We start from the raw sequence: 27867 nt of genomic DNA, 5'->3' as shown, positions 1-27867 counted from the left end.
ATTTCCTTTATATTTGGGTAAAGAAAAAAGTCACTGGGGCCCAGATCAGGTGAGTAGGGAGGGTGTTCCAAAAAAGTTATTTGTCTACTGGTTACAAACTCTCTTATAAAGCCGTGAACTGGTACATATTACAGTCATGGATATGTATGGTCTGAGTTTGTCATTCTTTGAACATCACAGAGTGTGCTTAAAGGATCCTAAATGGTATAGCCTATTGTACACCTGGGTTATATGGCATAGCAGCTGTACTATATAGCCTATCACTCTTAGGGCACAAACCTGAACAGCATGTTACTCTACTGAATGCTGTAGACCAGGGGTCCTCAAACTGCAGCCCGCAGGCCACATGAGGCGGGGTGATTGTATTTGTTCCTGTTTTGTTTTTTTACTTCAAAATAAGATATGTGCAGTGTGCACTTTTTTTTTTTTTTTTTAATTTAAAAAAGGTACAGCTGTAGAGGGCACTTACATGGAGCTTACAGGACTGGAAATTGCTCTGGGTAAGTCACTGAGTTGTCAGTGAATGTAATAACACTTAGCTTAAAACAAAACACATTCACAGCTATATAAAAATATTTTCTATCTATATATACTTGTTCTTTCTTTGAGAGAGACCACGCCACTATGTTGCCCTCGGTAGAGTGCCGGGCCATCACACCTCATAGCAACCTCAAACTCTTGGGCTTAAGTGATTCTCTTGCCTCAGCCTCCCAAGTAGCTGGGACTACAGGCGCCCACCACAACACCTGGCTTTTTTTGTTGTTGCAGTTCAGCTGGGCCGGGTTTGAACCTGCTACCCTCGGTATATGGGGCCCGGCACCCTACCCACTGAGCCACAGACGCTGCCTCTGGCTATTTTTTGTTGTTGCAATTGTCAGTGTTTAGCTGGCCTGGGCTGGGTTTGAACCTGCCAACTTTGATGTATGTGGTGGTGCCCTAACCACTGTGGTAGGGGCACCAAGCCTGTGCTACACTTTTTATCGTTAGAGGGTACACTCACTTTTTTTTTGAGACAGAGCCTCAAGCTGTTGCCCTGGGTAGATAAAGTGCTGTGGCATCACAGCTCACAGCAACCTCCAACTCCTGGGCTTAAGTGATTCTCTTTCCTCAACCTCCCGAGTAGCTGGGACTACAGGCGCCCGCCACAACACCCCGCTATTTTTTGGTTGCAGTTGTCATTGTTGTTTGGCAGGCCCGGGCTGGATTCCAGCCTGCCAGCTCTGGTATATGTGGCTGGCACCCTAGCCACTTGAGCTACAAGTGCCGAACCTACACTTAAACTTTTTAAAAGAAAACTTACTGTAAAACAGCTTGCCGTGTTATGTTGCAGCATATATTAATATCAACATCTCACATTTACTGCATCCTTTGATTGTGTCATTTTCTCTTGTGCTTGATGTAATCTCGTGTTGTATTGTTCATCATGACCCCTAATCTTACAGAACCCATGGCTAATGTGCCAGAAAGAGGCCACATCAAGTGATTGACCTGGAAACAATTAAAAGTGGTTAAGAATTATAAAGGAGGAAAATTATTGATGGTTGTTACTTTCTAAGTAGGTACTACCCATTCCAATATAAGTACCAACTTAAGGAACAAGAAGAAAGTGGCAGAAGTTATTAAAGGATCTGTTTCAGTGAAAACAACTTGACATAACAGAAATTATTCCAGGGCCTATATCAAATATGGAGAAATTTCTAATGACCTAGAACAGTGGTTCTCAACCTCCCTAATTACCGAGTTACAAATTTTAAAAGGGGTTGAGACCCACAGGTTGAGAATTGCTAGCCTAGACTGAAAACCAGACACAGAAGCATATCCCTCTGAACACCGTGATGGTCACAGCCAAAGCAAAAAGTCTGTGATGTTGAAAGACCTGCTTATAATGTTGAATTTACGATCAAGTCTGAATGGTTTAAATAATTCAAGAATCGTTATTCTTTCCATAATGTGAAGGCAGCTGAAGATCTTTTGAAAACTCTAGATAAGGTGATTGTAAAGTAAAATTATTGGCCAGAGCAAGTTTCCAGTATGGATGAAACCTTCCTGTTCTGGAAACAGATGCCTAAAGGGACTTGCATCCAGAAGGAGGCCAAATCAGTGCTACGTTTCAAGGATTTTAAGATCAGGTAACAAAGTCTTGTTTAGGGGCAGTGTTATAGGCCATAAATTGAAACCCTTTGCCATCTTACACGGTGAGAACCCCACAGCCTTCTAACAGATCAGTAAGCATTACACTGCTGGTTTAATGCAGAAACAGTAAGTCACAGATGACCCAGCTCCTCTTTCAAGATGCCCTCCTGATTTGCTATGCCAGCAAAATGAAGTCCTGTTTGGAAAATAACACACCTTTCAGGACACTGCTTACTGTTGATAATGCTCCTGCACATTCTCCTTTCAGTGGTGATCTCCGTGCCAGTATCAAAGTGGTATTTCTCCCTGCAAGTAACAACTTATTGATCCAACCAGTGGATCAAGAAGTTATAGCACCTTTTAAGGCCTTATTACTTGAGGAAGACCTTTCTCCAGCCTATCACTCAACTCAGGAAGACACTTATGCAATTGTAGAAGGGTTATATCCTCAGTAACTGCATTAAAAACCTTGCTTGGGGCTTGGTGCCCATAGCACAGTGGTTACAGCGCCAGCCACAGACACAGAGGGTGACAGGTTTGAACATGGCCCAGGCCAGCTAAACAGCGACAATTGCAACAAGAAAATAGCTGGGCATTGTGGCGGGCACCTGTAGTCCCAGCTACTCGGGAGGCTGAGGCAAGAGAATCACGTAAGCCCAAGTTGGAGGTTGCTGTGAGCTGTGATGCCACAGCACTCTACCCAGAGTGGCATAGTGAAACTCTGTCTCAAAAAAAAAAAAAAAAGGCTTTGCTTGGGTTTGGGGTGATGATTGATACCAGGAAGAAGACATTTTGAGGTTTATCCTTAACTTCAAAGGATTTCCAAGAATAAGGAGTTTGCAAAAATCAGCAAGACTATAGTTCAGATGACAATAACTATAATCTGGGCGTGTTCATGAGGACCACACTGAGGAGCTCCTAGAAATTGTTCCTGATAAACTGACTAATTAGGAGTTGTAGGACCTGGAACAGGAATGCATCACTGAAAGAAGAGACAAGAGAAAAGGAAACTCCAGGAAAAGAAAAAGCAGAATCCTCAAAATTCAGTGAAGTGTTTAGCAGAAGGGAGAATCGCGGGAGCCCAAGAGCTGGAGGTTGCTGTGAGTCCTGTGACGTCATGGCACTCTACCGAGGCCAGTAAAGTGAGACTCTGTCTCTACAAAAAACAAACAAACAAACATGGACCTCCACACCAAAAGGCTTTCATTAATAGAGAAGAATGTTCATGGTGCATTTTCTCCTTACAAGCAAATCTATGTTATAAGAAAGAAACCAAGCAAACCACTATGGTTGTATCTCTGAAAAGAATGAAACCTTTTCAAGGAGGCCCTCAAGCAGATCTTTCAGAAGGATTTCCAGATGAAGGCATTGTTGTCATAGGAGGTAATGGCTCCATGCATGCTATCTCCCCTGAAGACCTTTCAGTGGAACAAGATACAAAGGTGAAGACTGATAGTGAAGACCCTGACCTTGTATAGGCCTATACTAATGTATGTCTTAATTTTTTTTTTTGCAGTTTTTGGCTGGAGCCGGGTTTGAACCCACCACCCCCAGTAGATGGGGCCAGCACCCTACTCCTTGAGCCACTGGCACCACCCAGTATGTCTTAATTTTTAACAAAAAAGTTTAAAAAGTAAAAAAAATAGGAAAAGAACTTAGAGAACAAGTATATAAAGATAAAAAATATTTCTTTTATAGTCGTACAATGTGTGTTTTAAGTTAGGTATTATTCCAAAAAGTTACAAATTGAAGTTTTGCTCCGTGCCTGTAGCACAACAGTTACAGCACCGGCCATACACCAAAGCTCCCAGATTCAAACCCAGCCCCGGGCCAGCTAAACACAATGACAACTGCAACAAAAGAATAGCTGGGCATTGTGGCAGTGGCTATAGTCCCACCTACTTGGGGAGGCTGAGGCAGGAGAATCGCTTAAGCCCAAGAGTTTGAGGTTGCTGTGAGCTGTGACGCTAAAGCACTCTACCAAGGGCGACATAATAAAACGCTTAAAAAAGAAAAGTTTATATAAAAAAAAAAAAGAAAAAGAAAAGTTTATAAAGTTACAGTAAACCAAGGTTAATTTATTATTGAATAAAGAAAATTATTTTATACGTGTAGGTAGCTCAAATGTGCAGTGTTTAGTCTATAGTGTACAATAATGTCTAAGGCCCTCAGATTCACTTTCCACACTTTCACTGACTCACTCAGCACTTCTAGTCCTGCAAGCCCCATTCATGGTAAATGCCCTGGATGGCTGTACCCTGTGTTTTTTAATCTTTTATACCATATTTTTACTGTTAACTTTTCAGCGATTTTCTCAGAACATATCCTTGTTGTTAAGCGGCACTTAACTATGCATAGTAAGTATCCAGCCTGATTCATAAAGGGAAAATGATTTTATGTTGGTTATTTCTAACTGTAAAATGTTTATCTTGAACTCCTTTGTCTTTGGTTTGGGTAAAACCAATCAACAAATGTGATCTGTCTTTTCTGAACATTGAGGATTTATACTGTGGGGCATAAATAAAAATACTTGGTTTAAGATAGCTTTTTCATTTGAATTTCTGTATTTTATAGTTATTCTACAAAAGGGAAAAAAACATAACTGAAATTGATGCTTTTAGAGTTTTCATTTTAAAAGTGACATTGCCTATCTGAAATGGCATTCTGATTCTGGTTCTTGTGTTTTCTTTAGGACTACCGGACAAAACCTTTCTGCTGCAGTGCTTGTCCATTTTCCTCAAAATTTTTCTCTGCCTACAAAAGTCATTTCCGGAATGTTCATAGTGAAGACTTTGAAAATAGGATTCTCCTTAATTGCCCTTACTGTACCTTCAATGCAGACAAAAAGACTTTGGAAACACACATTAAAATATTTCATGCTCCAAACGCCAGCGCACCAAGTAGCAGCCTCAGCACTTTCAAAGATAAAAACAAAAATGATGGCCTTAAACCTAAGCAGGCTGACAGTGTAGAGCAAGCTGTTTATTACTGTAAGAAGTGCACTTACCGAGATCCTCTTTATGAAATAGTTAGGAAGCACATTTACAGGGAACATTTTCAGCATGTGGCAGCACCTTACATAGCAAAGGCAGGAGAAAAATCACTCAATGGGGCAGTCCCCTTAGGCTCAAATGCCCGGGAAGAGAGTAGTATTCACTGCAAGCGATGCCTTTTCATGCCAAAGTCCTATGAAGCTTTGGTACAGCACGTCATTGAAGACCACGAACGTGTAGGCTATCAGGTCACTGCCATGATTGGGCACACAAATGTTGTGGTTCCCCGATCCAAACCCTTGATGCTAATTGCTCCCAAACCTCAAGAGAAGAAAGGTATGGGACTCCCATCAAGAATTGGTTCCCTTGCTTCTGGAAACATGCGGTCTTTGCCATCACAGCAGATGGTCAATCGACTCTCAATACCAAAGCCTAACTTAAATTCTACAGGAGTCAACATGATGTCCAATGTTCACCTGCAGCAGAACAATTATGGAGTCAAGTCTGTAGGCCAGAGTTATGGTGTTGGTCAGTCGATGAGACTGAGTCTAGGTAGCAATGCACCAGTTTCCATCCCTCAACAATCTCAGTCTGTGAAACAGTTACTTCCGAGTGGAAATGGAAGATCTTACGGGCTCGGGTCAGAGCAGAGGTCCCAGGCACCAGCAAGATACTCTCTGCAATCTGCTAATGCCTCTTCCCTCTCATCAGGCCCGTTAAAGTCTCCTTCCCTGTCCCAGTCACAGGCATCAAGAGTATTAGGTCAGTCCAGTGCTAAACCTCCTGCAGCTGCCACAGGCCCTCCTCCACCCAATACTTCCTCAACTCAAAAGTGGAAAATATGTACAATCTGTAATGAGCTTTTTCCTGAAAATGTCTATAGTGTGCACTTCGAAAAAGAACATAAAGCTGAGAAAGTCCCAGCAGTAGCTAACTACATTATGAAAATACACAATTTTACTAGCAAATGCCTTTACTGTAATCGCTATTTGCCCACAGATACTCTGCTCAACCACATGTTAATTCATGGTCTGTCTTGTCCATATTGCCGTTCAACTTTCAACGATGTGGAAAAGATGGCAGCACACATGCGGATGGTTCACATTGACGAAGAGATGGGACCTAAAACGGATTCCACTTTGAGTTTTGATTTGACACTGCAGCAGGGTAGTCACACTAACATCCATCTCCTGGTGACTACATACAACCTGAGGGATGCCCCAGCTGAATCTGTTGCTTACCATGCCCAGAATAACCCTCCAGTTCCTCCAAAGCCACAACCAAAAGTTCAGGAAAAGGCAGATATCCCTGTTAAAAGTTCACCTCAAGCTGCAGTGCCCTATAAAAAAGATGTTGGGAAAACCCTTTGCCCTCTTTGCTTTTCAATCCTAAAAGGACCCATATCTGATGCACTTGCACATCATTTACGAGAGAGGCACCAAGTTATCCAGACAGTTCATCCAGTTGAGAAAAAACTCACCTACAAATGCATCCATTGCCTTGGTGTGTACACCAGCAACATGACTGCCTCGACGATCACTCTGCATCTAGTTCACTGCAGGGGTGTTGGAAAGACCCAAAATGGCCAGGATAAGACAAATGCACCCTCTCGGCTTAATCAGTCTCCAGGCCTGGCACCTGTGAAGCGCACTTACGAGCAAATGGAATTTCCCTTACTGAAAAAGCGAAAGTTAGATGATGATAGTGATTCACCCAGCTTCTTTGAAGAGAAGCCCGAAGAACCTGTTGTTTTAGCTTTAGACCCCAAGGGTCATGAAGATGATTCCTATGAGGCCAGGAAAAGCTTTCTAACCAAGTATTTCAACAAACAACCTTATCCCACCAGGAGAGAAATTGAGAAGTTAGCAGCCAGTTTATGGTTGTGGAAGAGTGACATTGCTTCCCATTTTAGTAACAAAAGGAAGAAATGTGTCCGTGATTGTGAAAAGTACAAGCCTGGTGTGTTGCTGGGCTTTAACATGAAAGAATTAAATAAAGTCAAGCATGAGATGGATTTTGACGCTGAGTGGCTATTTGAAAATCATGATGAGAAGAATTCCAGAGTTAATGCTAGTAAGACTGCTGACAAAAAGCTCAACCTGGGAAAAGAAGATGACAGTTCTTCAGACAGTTTTGAAAATTTGGAAGAAGAATCCAATGGAAGTGGTAGCCCTTTTGACCCTGTTTTTGAAGTTGAGCCTAAAATCCCTAATAACCCAGAGGAACATGTTCCAAAGGTAATTCCTGAGGATGCTTTAGAATCTGAGGAAAAGCTAGACCAAAAAGAGGATGGTTCAAAATATGAAACTATTCATTTGACTGAGGAACCAACCAAACTAGTGCATGATGCTTCTGATAGTGAGGTTGACCAAGATGATGTTGTTGAGTGGAAAGATGGTGCTTCTCCATCTGAAAGTGGGCCTGGTTCCCAACAAGTGTCAGACTTTGAGGACAACACGTGTGAAATAAAACCAGGAACCTGGTCTGATGAGTCTTCTCAGAGTGAAGATGCAAGAAGCAGTAAGCCAGCTGCCAAAAAAAAGGCTACCATGCAAGGTGACAGAGAGCAGTTGAAATGGAAGAATAGTTCCTATGGAAAAGTTGAAGGGTTTTGGTCCAAGGACCAGTCACAGTGGAAGAATGCATCCGAAAATGATGAGCGCTTATCTAACCCCCAGATTGAGTGGCAGAATAGCACAATTGACAGTGAGGACGGGGAGCAGTTTGACAACATGACTGATGGTGTAGCTGAGCCAATGCACGGCAGCTTAGCTGGAGTTAAACTGAGCAGCCAGCAGGCATGAGTGCCAGGGTCCCTGGCATCAGAGACATGTGACAGCCTGGAACTTGTTCTCCATTCAGTATGACTTCAAAGCTATCTTCTAACTGGTACTGCCTTGTGAGTACTTGTCAGCAGGCTGTGGAACATGTGGCCACTGCAGTTCCAGTGGTTATTTCTAAGTCTGACACATCGGCTGATCCTTGCTTCAGGACCTTCTCTGACAAACTATGGTAACTAAATGTGAAAAACCAATAAGCTGGTGGCTTATGAATGCACATGGGGGAAAGCAGAGGTTTATTTTATCTGCCTTTTCAACATTTCTTTCCCTCTGTACAATGTTTGGTTGGATGTCCTTGAGCGTTACGCTGAGTCACATGGTAGTATAGGGCCAACATACAAGCTACCAGTCTAATGTGTATAGTAGACTTTGGGAAAACTCGATTTTTTTTTCATGTATTCATTCTGAATAGTTGAAATGTATATTTGTACAGTCTTTTAGACCTATTCAAGTGATGCTTATGATATTGTTATTGTGTGCCCATCATAGATTTCTTTTTTCTTTTTTTCCTTTCTTTTTTTTTTTTTTTTTTTTTTTTTTTTTTAGTGTTGCCCTTGCTGTGTAATAAATGCTATATCTAGTTTACCTAGCAAAAGCTTGAACGGCGCTAGTAAGGACTTTTGGATAGACTTAGTTTTTGCACATAACCTTGTACAATCTTGCAACAGAGGCCAGCCACATAAGATATATATCTGGACTCTCTTGTATTATAGAATTTTTCTTGTTCTGAATATCCTTGACATTTCAGCTGTCAAAAACTGGTATTTCGGATCTGTTTTCTGAAATCTTTTAAGCTAAAATCACATACAAGAACTGACTTTGCAGCTACTAATTTTGACACCTTTTAGATCTGTATAAAAGTGTGTTGTGTTAAAGCAGCAAACCAGTGAGTGCTGCCTTTTGGGTATTTAGTTTTATCTTTAGTTAAGCACCACCCTGGTGTATTCATTTATACCATCTAATATATGACACTGTTGTAGTATGTATAATTTTGTGATCTTTATTTCCCTTTGTATTCATTTTAAGCATCTAAATAAATTGCTGTATTGTGCTTAATGTAAATATTTGCTTTATTACACATGGCAGTCTTGTGTCCATTGTATCCTGTGCCATTTTAATGCTATAACTGTCCTTCACCAGAAATAGAATCCACGGTTACAGAAGAATCTTGTGGAAAACCAACATCTTTTATTTGCATAAAGAATGCTTTTAGGCACCTGTTACAAAATCATCCAGCTTTCTGGGGTTTTTTTCCTTTTAACTGCAAAAATAAACATCCTTGAGATTTTTCAGTTTTCCTTTTGTTAAGGAGCATAGCCTGCGTATATGTGTAAATGTTTCAACGATAAAAGCATATAAACATAAATTGGCATTAATTTCCAAGCAGAGTCTCAATGCCCTGATGTTTTTTCTAAATAAAGTAAATGTAGTTTTCATTTTATAATAGGAACAATTATAGTAAAGAGGCAACTAGTTTCCTTCTGTTGTAATGCTTTTGACCATCTTGTTATCAAGGGAAAGGCTTTGAAGAGCACACATTTGAAAGACTGTCAAGATGGAAGGAGTTGGTATTTTTACTATACGTAGATTCCCAAGAGCAAATTGTCCTAAAAAGTGGAAAGTTACAGGAAGCAGAATTAGGCCAACATTTTCAGGAGTTAAAATAATGATGGGCTGCTCCAGTCCATGCGAGGGTTAGTCATTACTTCTCAGGGACACTGGCCTAACTGAAGAAGTCTAAAGTGGCTAATTTCCCTAACTTCTGAGACTTTCCAGAAAGGACTTTTGTTAATGTTTTTACCCAGGCCTCCTCAAACTTTTTAAACGGGACCAGTTCACTGTCCCTCAGACCGTTGGAGGGCTGGACTATAATTTAAAAAAAAAACTATGAACAAATTCCTATGCACACTGCACATACCTTATTTTGAAGTAAAAAAGAAAACAACAAAACTGGAACAAATACAATCACACCGCCTCATGTGGCCCGCGGGCCGCAATTTCAGGACCCTTGTTTTTACCTAAGAAAGGAGATTTGATCTACCTCTCCCTAAAATGTTACGCTTCTTGAAAACCTTTAGAATATTTGGGGCTGGCATGGAGCTGTTCTAAATCTGTTGTATCGGTAGATTGTAAATTCTACATGTATCAGCCAAAATTCAGGACAGGATGTCCCCAGATTATGATGTATAGATCAAATCAGAAATGCCAGCTGAATTTAAGCCATCTTATGTTTGTTTGGAAATCACTCTGCCTAATTAACAGGTGGGAAGAGCAGAAGCTGAGTTTCTGAGTTCTACATGGAGGACTAATAAGACTTGAACAAAATACCAAGGAATTTGGGCTCCAGTGTCCTGGTTGGACATTGGAATGGATACAGATAAGTATGCTTCTTCACTAAGGTGGGTTTTTTTGGCATTCAGAAAAGGGCTTAGCCCCTAAAGGAGTTGGAAATAATAAAAGATTCCCAACTGGAAATGTTGCAGAATCCCTAAAAGTGTCTCAATAAAAGCCATTTTAAAAGAATATTGTTGCTACTGTTTGCTTTTGGAATAATCTGGAGATGTTTAAATTTAAGGCTTTGGCAATCTGCCACCTAATTAAAGAATGCCTGTAATTGTAGGCTGAACATGCTGTAGGTTTTCATTTTAACAAGAGAAAACCTAATAACTTACTGTAGAGAAATTTTCTTTTTTGCTCTTCAAATTTTCTTATGGCAATGAGTTCCAGAGTCTGGCTGATGAGGACTGTGGTTTTCCATTCCAGCATATAGGAGCATTTTCATAGGCCATCTTTAGTTTTCATCAAGCAGTACAGAGAGAAGTCTACATACAGCATTGTCCCCTCTATCAGATCCTAGCAGAAAAGAATCTACCCCTGTTTTCACCTTGTAGTTGTGTATCGATTTGATCCAGATGCCGCCCATTTATAAAGAAACTCATTTCAGAAGTCAACAAATTGGAAGACTAAATGTATGAAAGACTGGGGGAATGGCTCCCTGTTTGAAGCATTTCTCTAGCAGTGATTGAACCTGCTTCTTGCCAGTGTGTACAGCCATGCAGAGGAGGGTTCCTTTACCCCCACCTCAGACTGCCAGCCCTGAGTCCAACACAGGGCCCAGAAGTCATCTCTGGGTGACTTTATGCCACTAAGGTTTGAGAGCTACTTAGCTTAAGTGACAGAAAATCTCTTAAAATTAAGTAGGACATACTGAATATATGGATTTTGCAGAGCCTCATGGCTCCACCCACTGTGACCCCATCTACCTGCTGCTTGCAGACTTCCTACCAGTTGCAGGCATGTTTCACCAAGGTACCATGTAGGAACATCTCAAACTTAGAAAATTCCGGAAGACTAGAAATAGAGCTGCTCCAACACTTCTGAAATGGCATTCCAACAAACCAATTATCGGTGGGTCACTAGGAGATAGTCTAGCCAGGGGTCCTCAAACTTTTTAAACAGGGGGCCAGTTCACTGTCCCTCAGACAGTCGGGAGGGCTGGACTATAGTTTAAAAAAAAAAAAAAACTGAACAAATTCCTATGCACGCTGCACATACCTTATTTTGAAGTGAAAAAAATGGGAACAAATACAGTCACACCACCTCATGTGACCTGCGGGTTGTAGTTTGAGGACCCCTGGTCTAGACAAAGACCATCTCAGCTGAGAGAAACTCTTGACAGTAAGGTCAAAAATAAGGCATTTCTCCCAACTGCTGGAAGGTGGGCTTGAAATTAGATCCAAACTTGCACCAATGGGAGGTCACCAAAGGTAATTTCTTTGCATCCTGCTACTTCCTATCTACTTACCCCACTTTAAATAATGTGACCGGGAGTATGCAGTATAACAAATGTAATGGAGCTGAACTGCAACTTAGGTGGGGTTGTGTTTGAAAGATGAAAAGTTGTGTATGTCTAAATCAACCCCTGAAGATTCTTGAGTCATGATTTCACAGTGGTCTGACCAAGGAGAGAGGACACAGGAAGAAAGGTCCCTCATCATTTTCAGGATAGATGCTCTGGAAGACAGGACAGAATTTTCCAAATGATTGTATAAGTTTGTTACAACTCAAGCGTTTTTCAGAATTCAGGGTTTATGCATCTGTAATGCAAGCCCCACCTGGATGCTTGCTGGCCTTAAGGTGTAAAACCATTTAAACCCAAACGGTCTTTTGCACTAAAATATCCTTGTTTGGGGGCGGCGCCTGTGGCTCAAGGAGTAGGGCGCCGGTCCCATATGCCGGAAGTGGCAGGTTCAAACCCAGCCCCAGCCAAAAACCAAAAATATATATATATATATCCTTATTTTTACTATTATGTACCTTTATTAATGGCATTACTATGAGTGAAGCACAATGGGTATCCTGTTAAGTATCCATTGGTATCTATTGGAAGCTGATGAAGCAGTTAGAAGAGGCGGGCGGCGCCTGTGGCTCAGTCGGTAAGGCGCCGGCCCCATATACCGAGGGTGGCGGGTTCAAACCCGCCACCAGGTTTGAAGTGAAAAAACCCCAGCCAAACTGCAACCAAAAAATAGCCGGGCGTTGTGGTGGGCACCTGTAGTCCCAGCTACTCGGGAGGCTGAGGCAAGAGAATCGCTTAAGCCCAGGAGTTGGAGGTTGCTGTGAGCTGTTTGAGGCCACGGCACTCTACCGAGGGCCATAAAGTGAGACTCTGTCTCTACAAAAAAAAAAAAAACACACACACACAAAAAATAGAAGTAAAGAGGCTTTTCTAATGTACTTGATGTGAGTGCTGTGCTGGCTGCCATCTAGACTACAGCAGAATGTGACAGCTGTGTTACGCGAGTCCAGAAATCAAAAGTAAAGATACTGCCTGGGAAATGGGAGAGGAAGAGACAGTGATGTGGCTTTCTCTTTGCAGCTCTGTCTGCCAGCAAAGCTGGATCAGCATTCCTTGGAGAGGGTCAAGCAGAAACCTGTCCTCCAAGGAGGAGCCTCCAGGGAAGGGGTTCAACTATACCTTTTAGGAGGGCAACATTGTTCCTAAAAATGCCCAAAGCTCAGGTTACATCATGAACGTACAGCTACTCAAATATCTTAACATCACTGATGTGTAGTTTCTGGGACTAGGTGTAGGGTTAGAGTCAAGATAATTGAGTCCTAGAAACAGTTCTGCCCAATCCTTCCCTGCCTCTCCCCCCAAAATCCTGTAAAGGGAATATTAGCTTGACAGGTTTCAGGTGCTGACATGAATTCAGGTTTAAAGGATCTAACTCAGGCGTCCTCAAACTGCAACCCACGGGCCACATGAAGCGGTGTGAATTGTATTTATTCCCGTTTTGTTTTTTACTTAAAAATAAGATATGTGCAGTGTGCATAGGAATTTTTTCATAGTTTTGTTTTTTTTTTTTTTTTTTGGTAGAGACAGAGTCTCACTTTATGGCCCTTGGTAGAGTGCCATGGCATCACACAGCTCACAACAACCTCCCAACTCCTGGGCTTAAGCAATTCTCTTGCCTCAGCCTCCCGAGTAGCTGGGACTACAGGCGCCCGCCACAACGCCCAGCTATTTTTTTGGTTGCAGTTCAGCCGGGGCTGGGTTTGAACCCGCCACCCTCGGTATATGGGGCCGGCGCCTTACCAACTGAGCCACAGGCGCCACCCAGTTTTTTTTGTTTTTTAACTATAGTCCTACAACGGTCTGAGGGACAGTGAATTGGCCCCCTGTTTAAAAAGTTTGAGAACGCCTGCTCTAACTTGTCCCAAGATGCCAGTTGGCAAAGGGGAAGATGATGAAGACCTGAGTCCACAGCCACTGGCATTTCCAAACATGCCATGCAGCCTTGGCCTTGGGTAAGGATTAGCCTCATCAAAAAGGCTTCTGCTATGCTGAAAGATGTGAGCCCCAGTCTCTAAACTAATACACTGTACTTGGCTCGGTGTTTCCCAAACTATAGTCATTTATACTTCCAACATCATCTTTTTTGCCACGTTTGTCTAACAACTGCCTTATGTTCTCGGTGTGTTTCAACTCCTTTTAAATAAAGGCCAATGATCACTGTGAATAAAAAATGTTGTAAAAATAACAAAATATTACATTTTTGCCACCTATTGTGTGGGGTATAAGAGTGGCACTTGTCTCTGTTAATAAAGAAAACCAAAGTGAAGTCAAGGGCCCCTAGCACCAAAAAGACTCATCCTTGGCCCAGGAAGGCTGAAAGAATCAGATGAGCCCTATCTTGATGTGACTCCTGTTACTTTTTTTTTTTTTTATGTAGAGACAGAGTCTCACTTTATCGCCCTCGGTAGAGTAAGTACTATGGCATCACAGCTCACAGCAACCTCCAACTCCGGGCCTTAGGTGATTCTCTTGCCTCGGCCTCCCAAGTAGCTGGGACTACAGGCGCCGACCACAATGCCCGGCTATTTTTGTTGTTGTTGCTATTGTAGTTTGGCCGGGGCAGGTTTGATCCCTCCACCCTCAGTATATGGGACCAGCGCCCTACTCACTGAGCCACAGGCACCGCCCACACCTGTTACCTCTTGCTTGCCGAGTAGCATGAATTAGGAGTCAAGAGCTGGGCTCTAAGCCCAGCTCTCAAGGCCCAGCCTTGAATGGCTCTAAGCAAAGTCTCTGCTTCCTTTAGGAGTGATTACCCAGTTTGCTTTCCTACCTCAGGCCCTTTTACATTAATTAGGACTCTAACTGACAGGTAATGGGACGTCCAACTCAGACTGGGCTTAAGGGAACAGGAGCAGCTGGCTATGCTTGGAGAAGACAAGCTGCTCAGTGGTGTCGGCAAGGACTCAAGTCATCTGTCTTTCCGTTCTGCCACCCACAGGAGCACCTTCATCCTAGTCAGGTGCCCTAGTATTTGTAAGATGCCTCCTGAGAGGTTTCCCCTCCTTCAGTGTTGAGCAAGAACCTTGAACTCCAAGCCAAGTGGACCATTCCCAAACCATTGGGTAGCTGACCGGCTTCATCCAAAGCTACTGAGTCCGTCACTGTGAGCTAGCATTATCCTAATGAGCTTAGACCAGTAGGGTTGCATCTCTGGGACTGAGGTGGGATCAATTCAACCCAAACCAGAAAACAGTTCAAACCCAATGCCATGCTCCACCCAGGCACAAGTAGGGGACTCTGTACTCTTCAAATGAAACCTCATGCCATGTGCAAGCCAGACAGAATGTGCAGTTGCTCCAACTGAGAAGAGGCAGCAAATGCTTAATAATCTGGCATTGTTTGAAAGCAGTGTCTCCCATCCCTGGCTGGATATGGAGATCACCTGGGGAGCTTTAAAAAACGAGCAAGGCTGAGGTCCCTCCAGAGCTTCTGATGTGATTGGTCTGGGGTGTGGCTCAGCTGATTCCAAGACTTGAGAACCACTATTTTGAAGAGGTGCACAGTGAACACGGCTACAAGCGTGAGCCTTCCCCTGACTAGTGTGCCTTAGTATATCTGCCACAGGCGGTTTCCAGCAGGAGAGCGTTTGCTCTGATGCCTCCATTCAACACACGCCTCCCATAGCCTACGAGAACCACCTGTCTCTACACTCAGCTGCAACCTGTGTGCCAAAAGCAACCTCACCTGTGTAAATGAATGTTCTGACGTCTCCTTGATTCACGAGGGAAAACAAGGGCCCTAAACGGATGACCCTTTAATCCTTACTCTCTGGGCTGCGTCACCCTTTCCACAGCAGTAGGCACTCAGGGATGCCAACCAAATAAAAAGCACAAACCTTGCTCTCCTGCAGCTGCTCCTCGGCATCTCCTCCCACCCATCTGCCCCGGGCCTGGCTCCATCAGAAGAGCAGCACTGAGGGACATCTGCTCCGTCCGTCTGTGTCAGAGCGTCTTCCTGGAAGGCCCAGTGAGGAACTCCTCCCAGTTGAGGAGGCTGACCTTGGGCATTCAAGGTGGCTTGGTTCTTCAGGGAAACCATGTGTTCGCCCTGACCAAACTTGGGTGTCCCCTGCAGTCCTTCCCTTAACTCCTTCCTCACTCCCAGCACTGTGGGTAGCCACCAAAGCACACTCCTCTAGAAGTCCCGCAGGGTGGCAGAGGCAGGCCCCACCCACTGCCTTCCCCGCTCCGCTGCTCAGCTGCTTGCAGACCTCAAATCCATCCACCTGGTCATTACCTGTGAAGATTTCCATGGTTCTGAATCTGAAGCAAGAACTCATAGAGGACAGCCTGTGACAGCTGCCAGAAACTGGAACTGCTCTGAACTCTCAAACCCAGAGATGCTTGTGCTGTTGACTGCTTGACAAAGTGGAGTTTTGCTTTAAGATGGCCATGAGGACCTGGGTCAGTAAAACATCTTCAGAGTCGGTAAACCCTAGTGCTAGCCTCTAACCCTCCTGAGAACGCCCCTTCTCACCCCAAGGAGAATTTTTATCGTGAGTGGATGTTGGATTTTGTTAAATACTTTTTTCCTGTGTCTATTGAGATGATCATGTAGATTTTGTCCTTTATAAATATGATGTGAACATTGATTGGTTTTTCTTTTTTCTTTTTTTTGAGACAGACCCTCAAGCTGTCACCCTGGGTAGAGGGCTATGGCATCACAGCTCACAGCAACCTCCAACTCCTGGGCTCAAGCGAGTCTCCTGCCTCCACCTCACAAGTAGCTGGGACTTCGGGCACCCACCACAACACCCAGCTATTTTTTGGTTGCAGCTGTCATTGCTGTTTGGCAGGCCAGGCTGGATGCGAACCTGCCAACTCAGGTGTATGTGGCTGGCGCTTTTAGCCGCTTGAGCCACAGGTGCCGAGCCCATTGATTGGTTTTTCAAACACTAAACCAACCTTGTATTCCTGGCAGAAATTCTGCTTGGTCATGGAATATGATCTTTTTATATGATGCTGGTTTCAGTTTGCTAATATTTTGTTGACTTTGCATCTGTGTTCATGAGGTGTCTCTTATCATGTCTGACTTGGCATCAGTCACCCCCAAAAGGAAAGCTTGCACAGCACACATTTCTATTTCGAGACCCAGTGTCCTATTCCCAGAGAATCTGGAACTGAGTGCAGAGGTGCTAGCTAGACCACCAGATGCTAGAATTGCCGTGACCATCCAGCTGCCATTCTCCACCTCCCAGAGCTGAAGCCCAAATGCATCTCTTCACATACCCCATATTCTTGGAGTCAATGCTCCATGGGCTCAGGGTCTCTGGTTCAAAGGGCCTCTCCTCCCAAATGCCATAGGGACTAGGCAGGCAAAATAAATTAGTGAAGTAATTTGGGTACTAGAAAAGCCTAAAAAGCCAGCCCCAAAGTGACTTGGCTTTAGCTCACTGTTAGCTTACAAGAATGTGAGCCCAGTGTTCCAGTGCCACATTTTCCAGTTTGTAAAAAGAAACAGGAAGTCCAGTTATGTGCACGCGTCTAATGTTTAATTACTGACACCTGATTTTAAATGAATGTTTCCAATAGGTAAATGCCAAAATATCAAAGTTAAAAAAAAAAGTAGAGTGAAAATGATCCCTCTCACCCCCTAAAAAATACCCACTATTCTCAAATAGTATTTATCCTTCCTGAGAATTTTTTTTTTTGGTAGAGACAGAGTCTCACTTTATGGCCCTCAGTAGAGTGCCGTGGCATCGCACAGCTCACAGCAACCTCCAACTCCTGGGCTTAAGCAATTCTCTTGCCTCAGCCTCCTGAGTAGCTGGGACTACAGGCACCCGCCACAACGCCCAGTTATTTTTTGGTTGCAGTTCAGCCGGGGCTGGGTTTGAACCCGCCACCCTCAGTATATGGGGCCGGCACCCTACTCACTGAGCCACAGGTGCCGCCCCCTTCCTGAGAATTTTGATGCCTTTCTTTTTCACACACTGATGGTAGCAGACCACGTACAGTTTTCTGCATTTGGCTTCCATATCTTGGCAATAGTTCCAAATTCATAAAGAACTCCTAATCCATTTTTACAACTTTGTAGTATTCCACTGCATGGCCGTGCTATGACAGAATTTCTCAATCTGGGTTCTTTCTAATCTGTTGCTATTTCACTGTACAGTGACTCAACTTGTCTATTTGTCCTTTCTTGTCTAAGTTGGATTCCTAGAAGTGGAACCCAAGGGCATGTCCATTTTTCATTTTGACAGCTATGGCAGCTGACTCCCATGAAAACACGGTCCCACCATCACTGTACAAGAATGCATGGTTCTTTAAAATTTCACAAACAGTGAACAATTTTAAGGTCTGCTAGAATGATATGTGAAAAATCTCAGGGTAATTTCAATATTCTTTCCTACTTCATGGCTTATGTTGAGGCTGAGTATCTTTTCATATGTTTAAATGCCTTTTGCATTTTTCTATGAAATGCCTGTTCATATCCTTTGCCCATTTTTCTATTTTGCCTTAATCATTTGCAAGTTCTGTGTAGTAAGGAGATTATCCGTCTGTAACAGGAGTTGCAATATATTCTCCAGTTCTTCATTTGGTCTTCAAATTTGCTTAGGATTTTATTGTTTCATTGTGGGACTTTCTTTTCTTTGGTCGAGTTTTTTGTTTGTTTTACCACATAGAGGTTTAACTTTTTTTGTATATAATGAAATTTGTCTCTCTTAGGGCTTCTGGACTTTGTACAATTTTCCAATGTTTTTACCTACTTCTTAAACAGATTTATTTTATCTATTTAACTCCTTAACCCATTTGGAATTTTGGGAACTGTTCCAGGTATTTTGAGCTACGAGTGAGCTACGGGGCTCCCTTTCCTTTTTCCAGACAGTCACCCAGTTGCCTCAGCATGGAAACATTTTAACAGTTCAGGGAAAACTACACATTTCTGCCAACCGGATCCAGCCCCATAGGCTGCTGTCTTAAAACCTCATGCTCTGATAGGCATGAAATGCCCTTCCACTGGGGAAGGGGGAAAGTGGGAAGGGCAGCTGACCCAAGAGTCTTGCTCTTATGATGATTTGCAATGACCCTTCTGGTGTCCCCGGCCAACAACAGCCACAAAAAGAAAGGGAGCCATTTCCTAGGCTGCAGTTACCCTTGCCATGAGATTAAGGGCCTGCTAAAGTCAGCAGTTTAGGATTTCATTTGCTTGACAAGAGACAAGTCGGACACAAAGACGGCACCTCCAGAATGGAGCTGCTCAAAGGATTGAGGTCACCCTCCAGGTGTCTCCACATGTCCCTGAAAGTTCGCTATTTAGCACTGCAACTCCCAGAAATACCAACTAGTCACGTCTAGTTCATTCATCACTTCTTCCCCATAGAGTTTCTCCTGCGACCTGACCCCTCCTCACTGACTACAGAGAGAAGATCCAAGAACGGCGAAACCCAGAGACTTAGACTTTAGCAGCTGGTTAGACTTTTAGCAGCTCCCAAGTGCCCACGGCGTGTTCTAAGTCTGACATTTACGGGCAGTCCCTACGTCACTCACCGTTGAGGCCCTTGCATGCCACTGGTCAGCTGAGAAACCGGGCACACGGTGAGCCCTTTCCTCTCAGGCCCAGTCACCATAACAACAGCCACCCATTACCAAGTGCTCCTCCGCAGGCCTGAGCCCAGCATGCACACAGCTCACCTTGTTCCATCCCCCCAACAACCCAGGAGGTAGATGCTATCTTACTGAGGAGGCTGGACTCAGAGAAGAACAGCAACTAGTCCAGGGCCACACAGCTGAGACGTGCAGGAGATAATGGTGCTCTGCAGGCAGGCTTATATTAGAGCCTGCGTGCTCTTGGACATGGTCCCGTGTGTCGCTGAGGTCAGTGCTGTGGTTGAATCTCATGACATTCCCTTCTACCTCTCCCTACCCCTAGTTCAGGCCCTGGAAGGAGGAAGAAGCCTGGGAGTCTCCAACAATCAATAGACACTCAGCCGTCTACAAATTAGTGTCCTCAGATGCCTATCTAAAAAATTAACTTCCCATTGAATCTATGCCCTCCCTGAGCAGACCGGGGCACAGCCAGGGTCTAAGCTTCCTTCATTCAAACCAGTCCCAATCAATACAATGCAGCCATGAGAATTAACGATCCACAGCTCCACACAGCAACAGGGACACCTCCCACGGGCACGGCAGCAGCAAGCCAGAGAGGCCAGACACGAGACGGCATCCATCCTGCACGTGCACGCGCCATCCGTGCTTTATTACATACAGTACAGAAACCAGCAACGCTGTCTGTACTGCCAGAAGCCGGGATGCTGGAACCTGGCCAGGGCAGACACTGGGCACTGACAGTGCCAGTCCATCGGTTTCTCAGTCTGGGTGAGAGTTAAACAGATGTGCTCAGTTTGCGAAAATTCTCTGAAGCATACACTTAGGTATCCTTTTCTGTAATGTGCATTATATTTCAACAAATGTTTACAAATGTTATCTCAGAAGAAAAATGCTGAGTCTTCCAAAGACAAGGGGTCCTCCTATATCTTTTAATTCCAAACATTGTCCTCAAGTGGGCACAAGCCGACTTTTTCTGTGCTTTTCTACTGCTATCTTGCCAGGTTCATTATTTTAGATTTCCTTGAAATTCTAATGCTGGTCTGGAGTTCAGTTGTGAGCATGCGTGCGCGTGCGCGCGTGTGTGTGTGTGTGTGTGCGTGTGTGTGTGTGTGTGTGTGTGTATCTGCTCTTGGCTCTGAGAGGAATTCCAGAAATATCCATTACAAGTTGAAGCCAAAGTGAGGAGTCAGGAATATAAGGACAACAGCAGGGACACTCTCTGCATGGAAAGAAATAAAGGTAAACACACCTTTGAAGACAGGTGCCTAAAGACCTCTGCTTTCTTGCTAGGAATCCAAAGGTCAGGACTGTGCCCTTCCCTCAGGCCAGGGCTTTATAATAAGTAGATTCCATACAAGTGGGGTGGAGCCACCACTCCCAGTTCTCACTCCCGGACCACAGGTGAGCTCTTAACACCTTTATTGGGATGGCCCCCCTGGCCAGGGACATCGGGTTCTCAGACACACAGCCAACACCAGGGACCCTGGAGCTAGCCCACCACGGAGGCTCTTCACAGAGAAGGGAAGTCCCCACTGCCTATCAGCCACGGTCACACCTGGCCTTACCCCCTTTAAACTCCAGGCAGGCTGATACAGGAGGCTGTGCCACATGGGGGTTCCAACTGCTTTTCTAAACCCTGGGCCTCACATAAGGGCAGGGGAGGAAATTCAAAACAACAATAAAAAGAAAGAAAACCCAAGCTGCTCCATTGTGCAGTTTCACTTTCCAGTGTCCCTGAGGGGAGGACCACAAAGCTCACAGGCGCTGAGGACGGCTAGGGACTCGGTGCTGGGCCTCCCTGTCGAACTCGGGAAAATAGTCCTCGGTCCTGTACAACGTGGGCAGCTCATACATCAGGGGCGCTGGGGCAGACGGTTTCTGGAAGGACAGAAAACAAGGTGTTTTATCAGCAATTTGGAGCCACTTACTCTGTGACCCAAGAATTCCAGTTCCAGGAGTTCATCCTTTGGGACAGTCACACATGTCACGGAAGACTTCTGAGCTTCTCTGGCAGCTGCACTGCCTGTGGCAGCCGAAGCCGACCCCCCAAAGGAACCAAGGCATCCATGTCAGGCCCTCTCCACAGCGGAATACTCTGCAGGCGTTAAAAGGAGCTCAGCAGACCTATCTGTTCTGGCAGAGAAGGGCTGAGAAACCAGGGTGACAGGGGGCAGACGCGTGACCAAGGGACCATATACCCACAAGCATGTGTGTGACAGCTCTGCAGGGCCAGCCTGGGCACAGTGGCCATCACTGCTGATGGAAACGGATTTTTCTTTTCCCACCTATGCTGCCTAAAGCTCACGCCATACGCATGCGCTACTCATTCAGAAAACACAATTGAGGCCGGGCACGGTGGCTCACACCTGTAATCCCAGCACTCTGGGAGGCAGAGATGGGTGGATGCCTGAGTTCAGGAGTTCAAGACTAGCCTGAGCAAGAGCAAGATCCTGTTTCTACTAAAAATACAAAAATTAGCTGGCCACGGTATAGTCCCAGACAATCCGTCTACAGCCAGATGGGTACGGGTTGGAGATAACCCACAATCTGACCCTCTTTCTCCAAAGAACTGCCCATTGTGGTATCCAGAAAGCATGACATTCAGGTGAACAATGACAGTACCAAGGCCAGACCACTTTTTGTTGTTGTTGTTGTTGCAGTTTGGCTGGGGCTGGAGCTTGAACCTGCCACCCTCAGCATATGGGGCCAATGCCCCCCTGAGCCACAGGTACCACCTAAGGCCAGACTTCTTATCTTGATACATGACTTGGAGGCCAAAAAGTATTTTGTGATGCTGAAAAGACATGTCCTTTCTTCTCCTGACCCTCAGGATGCAGGCAAGGGTCAGACACCAGGCCAGGCCAGAGAAAGTGTCCTGGCCCAGCCAGGTGGCCTCTCCTGGGCCAGCTGGGCTTCGTCCTGACCCACTACTTTTTGAAATGGTTCTATCATCAGGGATGGAGCTTCTGCATCCTCCCTCAAAGAGATGGATTCCGTAAACAGAAGCAAATCAACATAGAACAAGGAGCCAAGGACTGGTAAAAGGCCCCAGCAGCTTTGGATGTGATTGTATCTTCAGGCCCCAGGACATCTAACAGAAGAAACTCCCAGTCCCTTCCTTGTGGCAGAAGGGAAACGTCATTCCTGCATGAGAAATGCCGGGATAAAGGGGCTGCAGGGAGAGGCAAGCTCTGCTGGTGTTGGGACAGATGTCACGTTGGATGATTAAACAGCTGCTTCCCTGTACTCAGAAAGGAGCTTGATCACCAGCCGCCAGCAGGAGCTCTCCAAGACCAAGCCACCCCAAACAAGCACGCTTTCCTTTCTCAAGAGGGTCACCACCTGGAGGGGGAGATGAAAGGCTTCAGAGGCTGGTGTGGCCCCGTGGTGACCAGGACAAGTCCCCTGACGTCTCTGAGGACACGTGGGAGAAATGTGGGTGATTTGAAGCTGTCCAGGGCACTGGGTGGCATGGGCATGACCCCTTCAACCCAAAAGGTGGTCTTGGAGAGGGGTAAGCGCTGTTCCACCCTGTCCACTTCCTCTTTGGGTCTCGGAGTCTTGATTTTTTTGATGGGTCCCTTGTACTCTGCTCCCCATCCCAGCAGCCCCCTCACCAGCCCACAGGGATTGGTCCAGGGTAAGCATGTGACATGAGAGGGGCCAATAACAAGCAGCCATGGGGCTCTCGCTTTGGGAACCAGCATGAACTGTGCCCCCAGTTTCCTGTGACGCAGACCCAGGCCGAGGGCCACTTCTGCCACCAACTGGGGGCCTCCTGAGAGGGAAGCAGAGTTGGAAGATAGGGCAAGACACAGTCATTGCCAGAATCCAAGTTGCCTAGAGTTGCTGTTACTTGCAATTAAGTGTCCTGGCTAAAGTGAATAATAAACCCATAGTGAGGGCAGTTTGCAGGAGGGTCCCCAGGTGAGGCTGATGTGTGAGGGCTGAAAATAGCCCAATGGCCCAGATGTTGCCAGGGTACAGATTCCTCCCCCAAGGGTGAGCAGGACCCCACCCAGGAGGTCAGGCCCCAGTCGCTGGCATGCCAGCATGCCACAGAAACCCACTTCCCCACCCACTTTCTCTTGGATTCTCAGGGGGACCTGTATCGTGAGGAGTCAGCTCTTATCTCAGAGGTCAGGGGTACCATAGAGCTGGGCCCACTCAGCCCAGCCCCAGCCCATGGCTCCACAGCACTCCGTGGGAACAGAGCAGCAAAACCCAAACGCTAAGGGTCTCACCTACAGTATTCCCTTAAGGATCTCAGATGGGACTGCAGAGCTCTCCAGCTCCCACCCCTCAACCTCTGACTGGTAAGAACAGTCCCATCTGGGCTAGGCCAGGTAAGCAAGGAGTATCCAACCCTCTGGGCTCTAGCTCCCCACCCTCACCTCCCAGTCTACAGGCAGGAATGTTCTCTGGGCTGGGATAGGCTACGTCAAGACTCAGAAACCTGACACTGCTGGCCCAGGGCATGGCCATGGCCACATGCTCCTCTCCAGCCCTGAGCCTGCCTGCCACCTGCCATTCTCTGCTGCTGGGACCTCTGGGACACCAGGCCTGGCTCCCTTCTACCTACACTCCCACTTCTCCCCACTGCTACCCTGGACACCCAAGTTCCCAAACCTTCAGCCCATAGGCCAGACGCATGTGTGCTTGGTCGATTTCATGATTTTGTAAAAACACAATTAACTGCAAACATGTAGAAATCAGATTTCCTGTGAAAACCAGACTGCCGATTTCCATTGGAAAATGGGATCATCCGGCAGCTCCAGGCCCACAGTCCCTCGTGCCCCAAGGTGGCTGAGTGGAGGAGCAGTGGCCCCTGAATCCTTTCCATTCCTGTGACTTGCTGCTTCTGGCAGATGCCTCAGAGTTGGCCTCCTGCTCTCTGCACTATTGTTTCTGCTCTATTTCTGACAAAGACCCCAAATGGCTATGACAGCACATGACAAGGTGGATCCTCAGGCCCCACTGGGCTCAAGTCTCTCCTCTGAACCTGCGCTCAGGTCACTGTCTGCTTTAAAGCCAGCTGCCTCCTCAGGGCCTCTGTTTGCCCTGGGCTACTCTCCCACACCTGTTTCTGGAATGTTCCACACCTCCTCTTAAGTCCTAGTCCATCTTTGTGTCTTCCTCTGGGGATGCCCTAATCACATATTCCTGACCCCAGACTGATTTCTGCCAGGCCAGGGTCAGCAATTTTATCTGTTAAGAACCAAACAGCAGGGCGGCGCCTGTGGCTCAGTGAGTAGGGCGCCGGCCCCATATACCGAGGGTGGTGGGTTCAAACCCAGCCCCAGCCAAACTGCAACAAAAAAATAGCCGGGTGTTGTGGCGGGCACCTGTAGTCCCAGCTACTGGGGAGGCTGAGGCAAGAGAATCACATAAGCCCAAGAGCTGGAAGTTGCTGTGAGCCGTGTGACGCCACGGCACTCTACCGAGGGCAGTGAAGTGAGACTCTGTCTCTACAAAAAAAAAAAAAAAGAACCAAACAGCACGGGCGGCGCCTGTGGCTCAAAGGGGTAGGGCGCCGGTCCCATATGCCAGAGGTGGGGGGTTCAAACCCAGCCCTGGCCAAAACCCACAAATAAATAAATAAATTAATTAATTAATTAATTAATAAAAAAAAAAAAAAAAAAGAACCAAACAGCAAATGGGTTAGGTTTTCAAAGCCACATGGTCTTTGTCAAAACCACTCAACTCTGCCCTTGTAGCACAAAAGCAGCCATAGGGAATATGCAAACAAAAGACATGGCTATGTTCCAATAAAACTTTATTTACAAAAACAGTGGCAGGCCAGATTTGGCCCCCAGACTGTGGTTTGCCTCAGAACTAAATCTGTCACCCCAAATAGAACAGGGATTACACACCCGTCCCTGTATCTCCCACACAAGTGGGCACGGAGTGGCGGGTCCCATACATGGGGTGCCAGATGCAGGGCCAGGCCTGCCTTGCAGTTTACCCTCAGCCCTGAGTTTTATGTGTCCCTTTGGCTTGGGTAGTCACTGTAGCCCTGGTCTGTCCTGGCTCACCCAGAACAGGCAGGAGGCACAGCATCCTCCACTCCAAAGGGAGAAGCAGGTCACACAGAAGCCCTCCTCACAGCCACAGGGTCAGCCCCAGCCTCCCCTCCCCAGCTTGCCCACAGCCCCACTGGGGCACAGGTTAAGCTCTGGGATGCCAAGGCCCCAGGCTAGGCCCCAGGCTGACCATGTATAGGAGCTCAGATGCTGACTGCCTGCCCAGGTCACCAGGGACTCCCCGTGCCAGGGAACCTGGGAGAGGCCACTCTCAAGGCCTAGTCCATCCTTGTGATTCCCTCTTGGGAAGCTCTATTTGCACACTCCTGCCCCTGCACTGATTTCTGCTCAGGCCAGGGTCAGCAACTTTATCTTTATGAAAATGATGATTACACCTACTATGCACCAGGTTACCTTATCTCTAACCCTCACAGCACTCTTTTAAGGTACAGTTTCTCATCCTCCCTCGCCTTACTTTCCTCCTCTACAAAATGGGGATACCATCAATCTCACTGACTCTCCTAGAGCACAGCAGTGATGCTAGAGATGTTGCAGCCACTTTGGGACCACGAGGACAAAAGCCAAATGCTAAGGAAGGCAGAGCAGTAGCCAGGAGCATCTTGGATCCCTGATTACTTTCTCGAGAAGCCCCATTGGCTCAACTGGCTACCTTAGGACTTCTTGTCACATGAGGGAAACATGTGAACAGTACTTGGTTAAACCATTCTATTCAGGTTTCTAGTATGTGGTTTGACATAATCCAACTGATCTGTGCTACTGTTACTCTCATTGTCCCTCCATTTAATAGTGAGGGACCTAAAAGGGCAGAGCCAAGAATAGAGTCTGGTGGTTTAGGCAATGAAGTGGAAGAACCTCCAAAAGAAGTGAAAACTGCTAGTTGCATAAGCAAGCAGATAGGGAGAAGATACTCAAAATCATTCCAAAAACTAAAAAAGAATTCCAAATAAGTTTGCAGTATGTCTCCCTCCAGGGGCTGGAGCTACCTGCCCCTCTTCTGCCTGGGGTAGGGGCTGCACCAAGTGACTTGCTTCCAAAGAGCAGTGAATGGAAGGGGGAGAAACTGGCAACCCTACCTCAGCCAGGTGGTCAAGTTAAGCATCTTCAGGGATGAGTCATGTTGAAGAATGTGCCCTTCTGCGATGTGATGAGAAAGGACTTTTCACCTCACAGTCTTCCAACCATAAAAGCCATGGCTCCATTCTAACCACAAGAAAAATATCAGACAAGTCCTAATTAAAGGATATAGGCCAGGCCCATGGCTCACACCTGTAATCCTAGCACTTTGGAAGGCTGAAGCAGGAGGCTCACTTGAGGCCAGGAGTTTGGAACTGGCCTGGGTAACACAGTGAGACTCCGATCACTACAAAACTTTTAAAATTAGCCAGGTGGCTGGGTGCTGTAACTCAGTGGTTAGAGAGCTGGCCCTGCTCACCAGTGGTGGTGAATCCAAACCTCACCTGGGCCTAGTTAACAAAAAAATTAGCCAGGTGGTAGTGCTCGCAGTAGTCCCAGCTACTCAGGAGGCTGAGGCAGGAGGATCACTCGAGCCCAGGAGTCCAAGGCTATGATCAGGCCACTGTACTCCTACCTGGGTGACAGAGACTCTGTCTCTAGAAGAAAAAAAATTTTTAAGGATATTGTTCAGGACGGAGCCTGTGGCTCAAAGGAGTAGGGTACCATCCCCATATACTGGAGGTGGTGGTTCAAACCCAGCCCTGGCCAAAAACTGCAAAAAAAAAGATGGCACCTGTGGCTCAAAGGAGTAGGACGCAGGTGCCATATACTGGAGGTGGCTGGTTCAAACCTGGCCCCAGCCAAAAACTGCAAAAAAAAAAAAAAAAAGGATATTGTTCAAACTACCTAACCAATATTTCTCAAAACTGCCAAGATCATTATGAATAAGGAAAGTCTGAGAAACTGGCATAAATCAGAGGTGGCAAAGGAGACATAATGAAAATATAATGTGGTACCTTGGATGCCATCCTGGAACAGAAAAGGACTTTAGTGAAATTCCAATGAACGGTGGCATTTAGTCCGTAACGTATCACTGTTGGTGCCTTAGCTGTGACTATGCACCACAGTCATAGGTTAACAACAGGAGAAACTAGGCCGGGTTTGGGAGGCCAGGGTGGGTAAAGGAATTCGAGACCAGCCTGAGCAAGAGTAAGACCCTGTCTCTACTAAAAATAGAAAAACTAGCTGGGCACTGTGGTGGGCACCTGTAGTCTCAGCTACTCAGGAGGCTGAGACAAGAGGATCACTTAAGCCTGAGAGTTGGAGGCTGCTGTGAGCTATGACATAACAGCACTCTACCCAGGGCAACAGAGTGAAACTCTGCCTCAAAAAAAAAAACAAAACAGGAGAAACTGAGAGAGGAAAAGAAGGTGATTCTCTGTGCTTTCATATCAACTTTGCTCTAAAATTAAAAAAAATATATTAAAGAAA

At 45.8% G+C, this 27867-nt stretch overlaps 2 protein-coding genes across 5 annotated transcripts in view; one reads left to right on the top strand and one right to left on the bottom strand.

Moving 5' to 3' along the window:
- Positions 1-9022, top strand: part of ADNP (activity dependent neuroprotector homeobox) — a 41115-nt gene extending 32093 nt beyond the window's left edge. For all 4 annotated transcript variants that reach the window (XM_053573436.1, XM_053573435.1, XM_053573437.1 and 1 more), the window contains one exon: positions 4826-9022. In XM_053573436.1, the coding sequence (XP_053429411.1) occupies positions 4826-7930 (3105 nt within the window). In that variant the 3' untranslated portion in view covers positions 7931-9022. The remainder of the gene's footprint in view (positions 1-4825) is intronic.
- A 12111-nt stretch (positions 9023-21133) lies between these two features.
- Positions 21134-27867, bottom strand: part of BCAS4 (breast carcinoma amplified sequence 4) — a 63699-nt gene continuing 56965 nt past the window's right edge. The window contains exon 5 of the mRNA XM_053573768.1: positions 21134-21256. Coding sequence (XP_053429743.1) covers positions 21134-21256 — 123 coding nt within the window. The remainder of the gene's footprint in view (positions 21257-27867) is intronic.

This window comes from Nycticebus coucang, chromosome 21, assembly GCF_027406575.1.
Source record: "Nycticebus coucang isolate mNycCou1 chromosome 21, mNycCou1.pri, whole genome shotgun sequence".
In the NCBI taxonomy this organism is placed as follows: Eukaryota; Metazoa; Chordata; class Mammalia; order Primates; family Lorisidae; genus Nycticebus; species Nycticebus coucang.
This window is presented reverse-complemented; position numbering and strand designations above follow the sequence as displayed.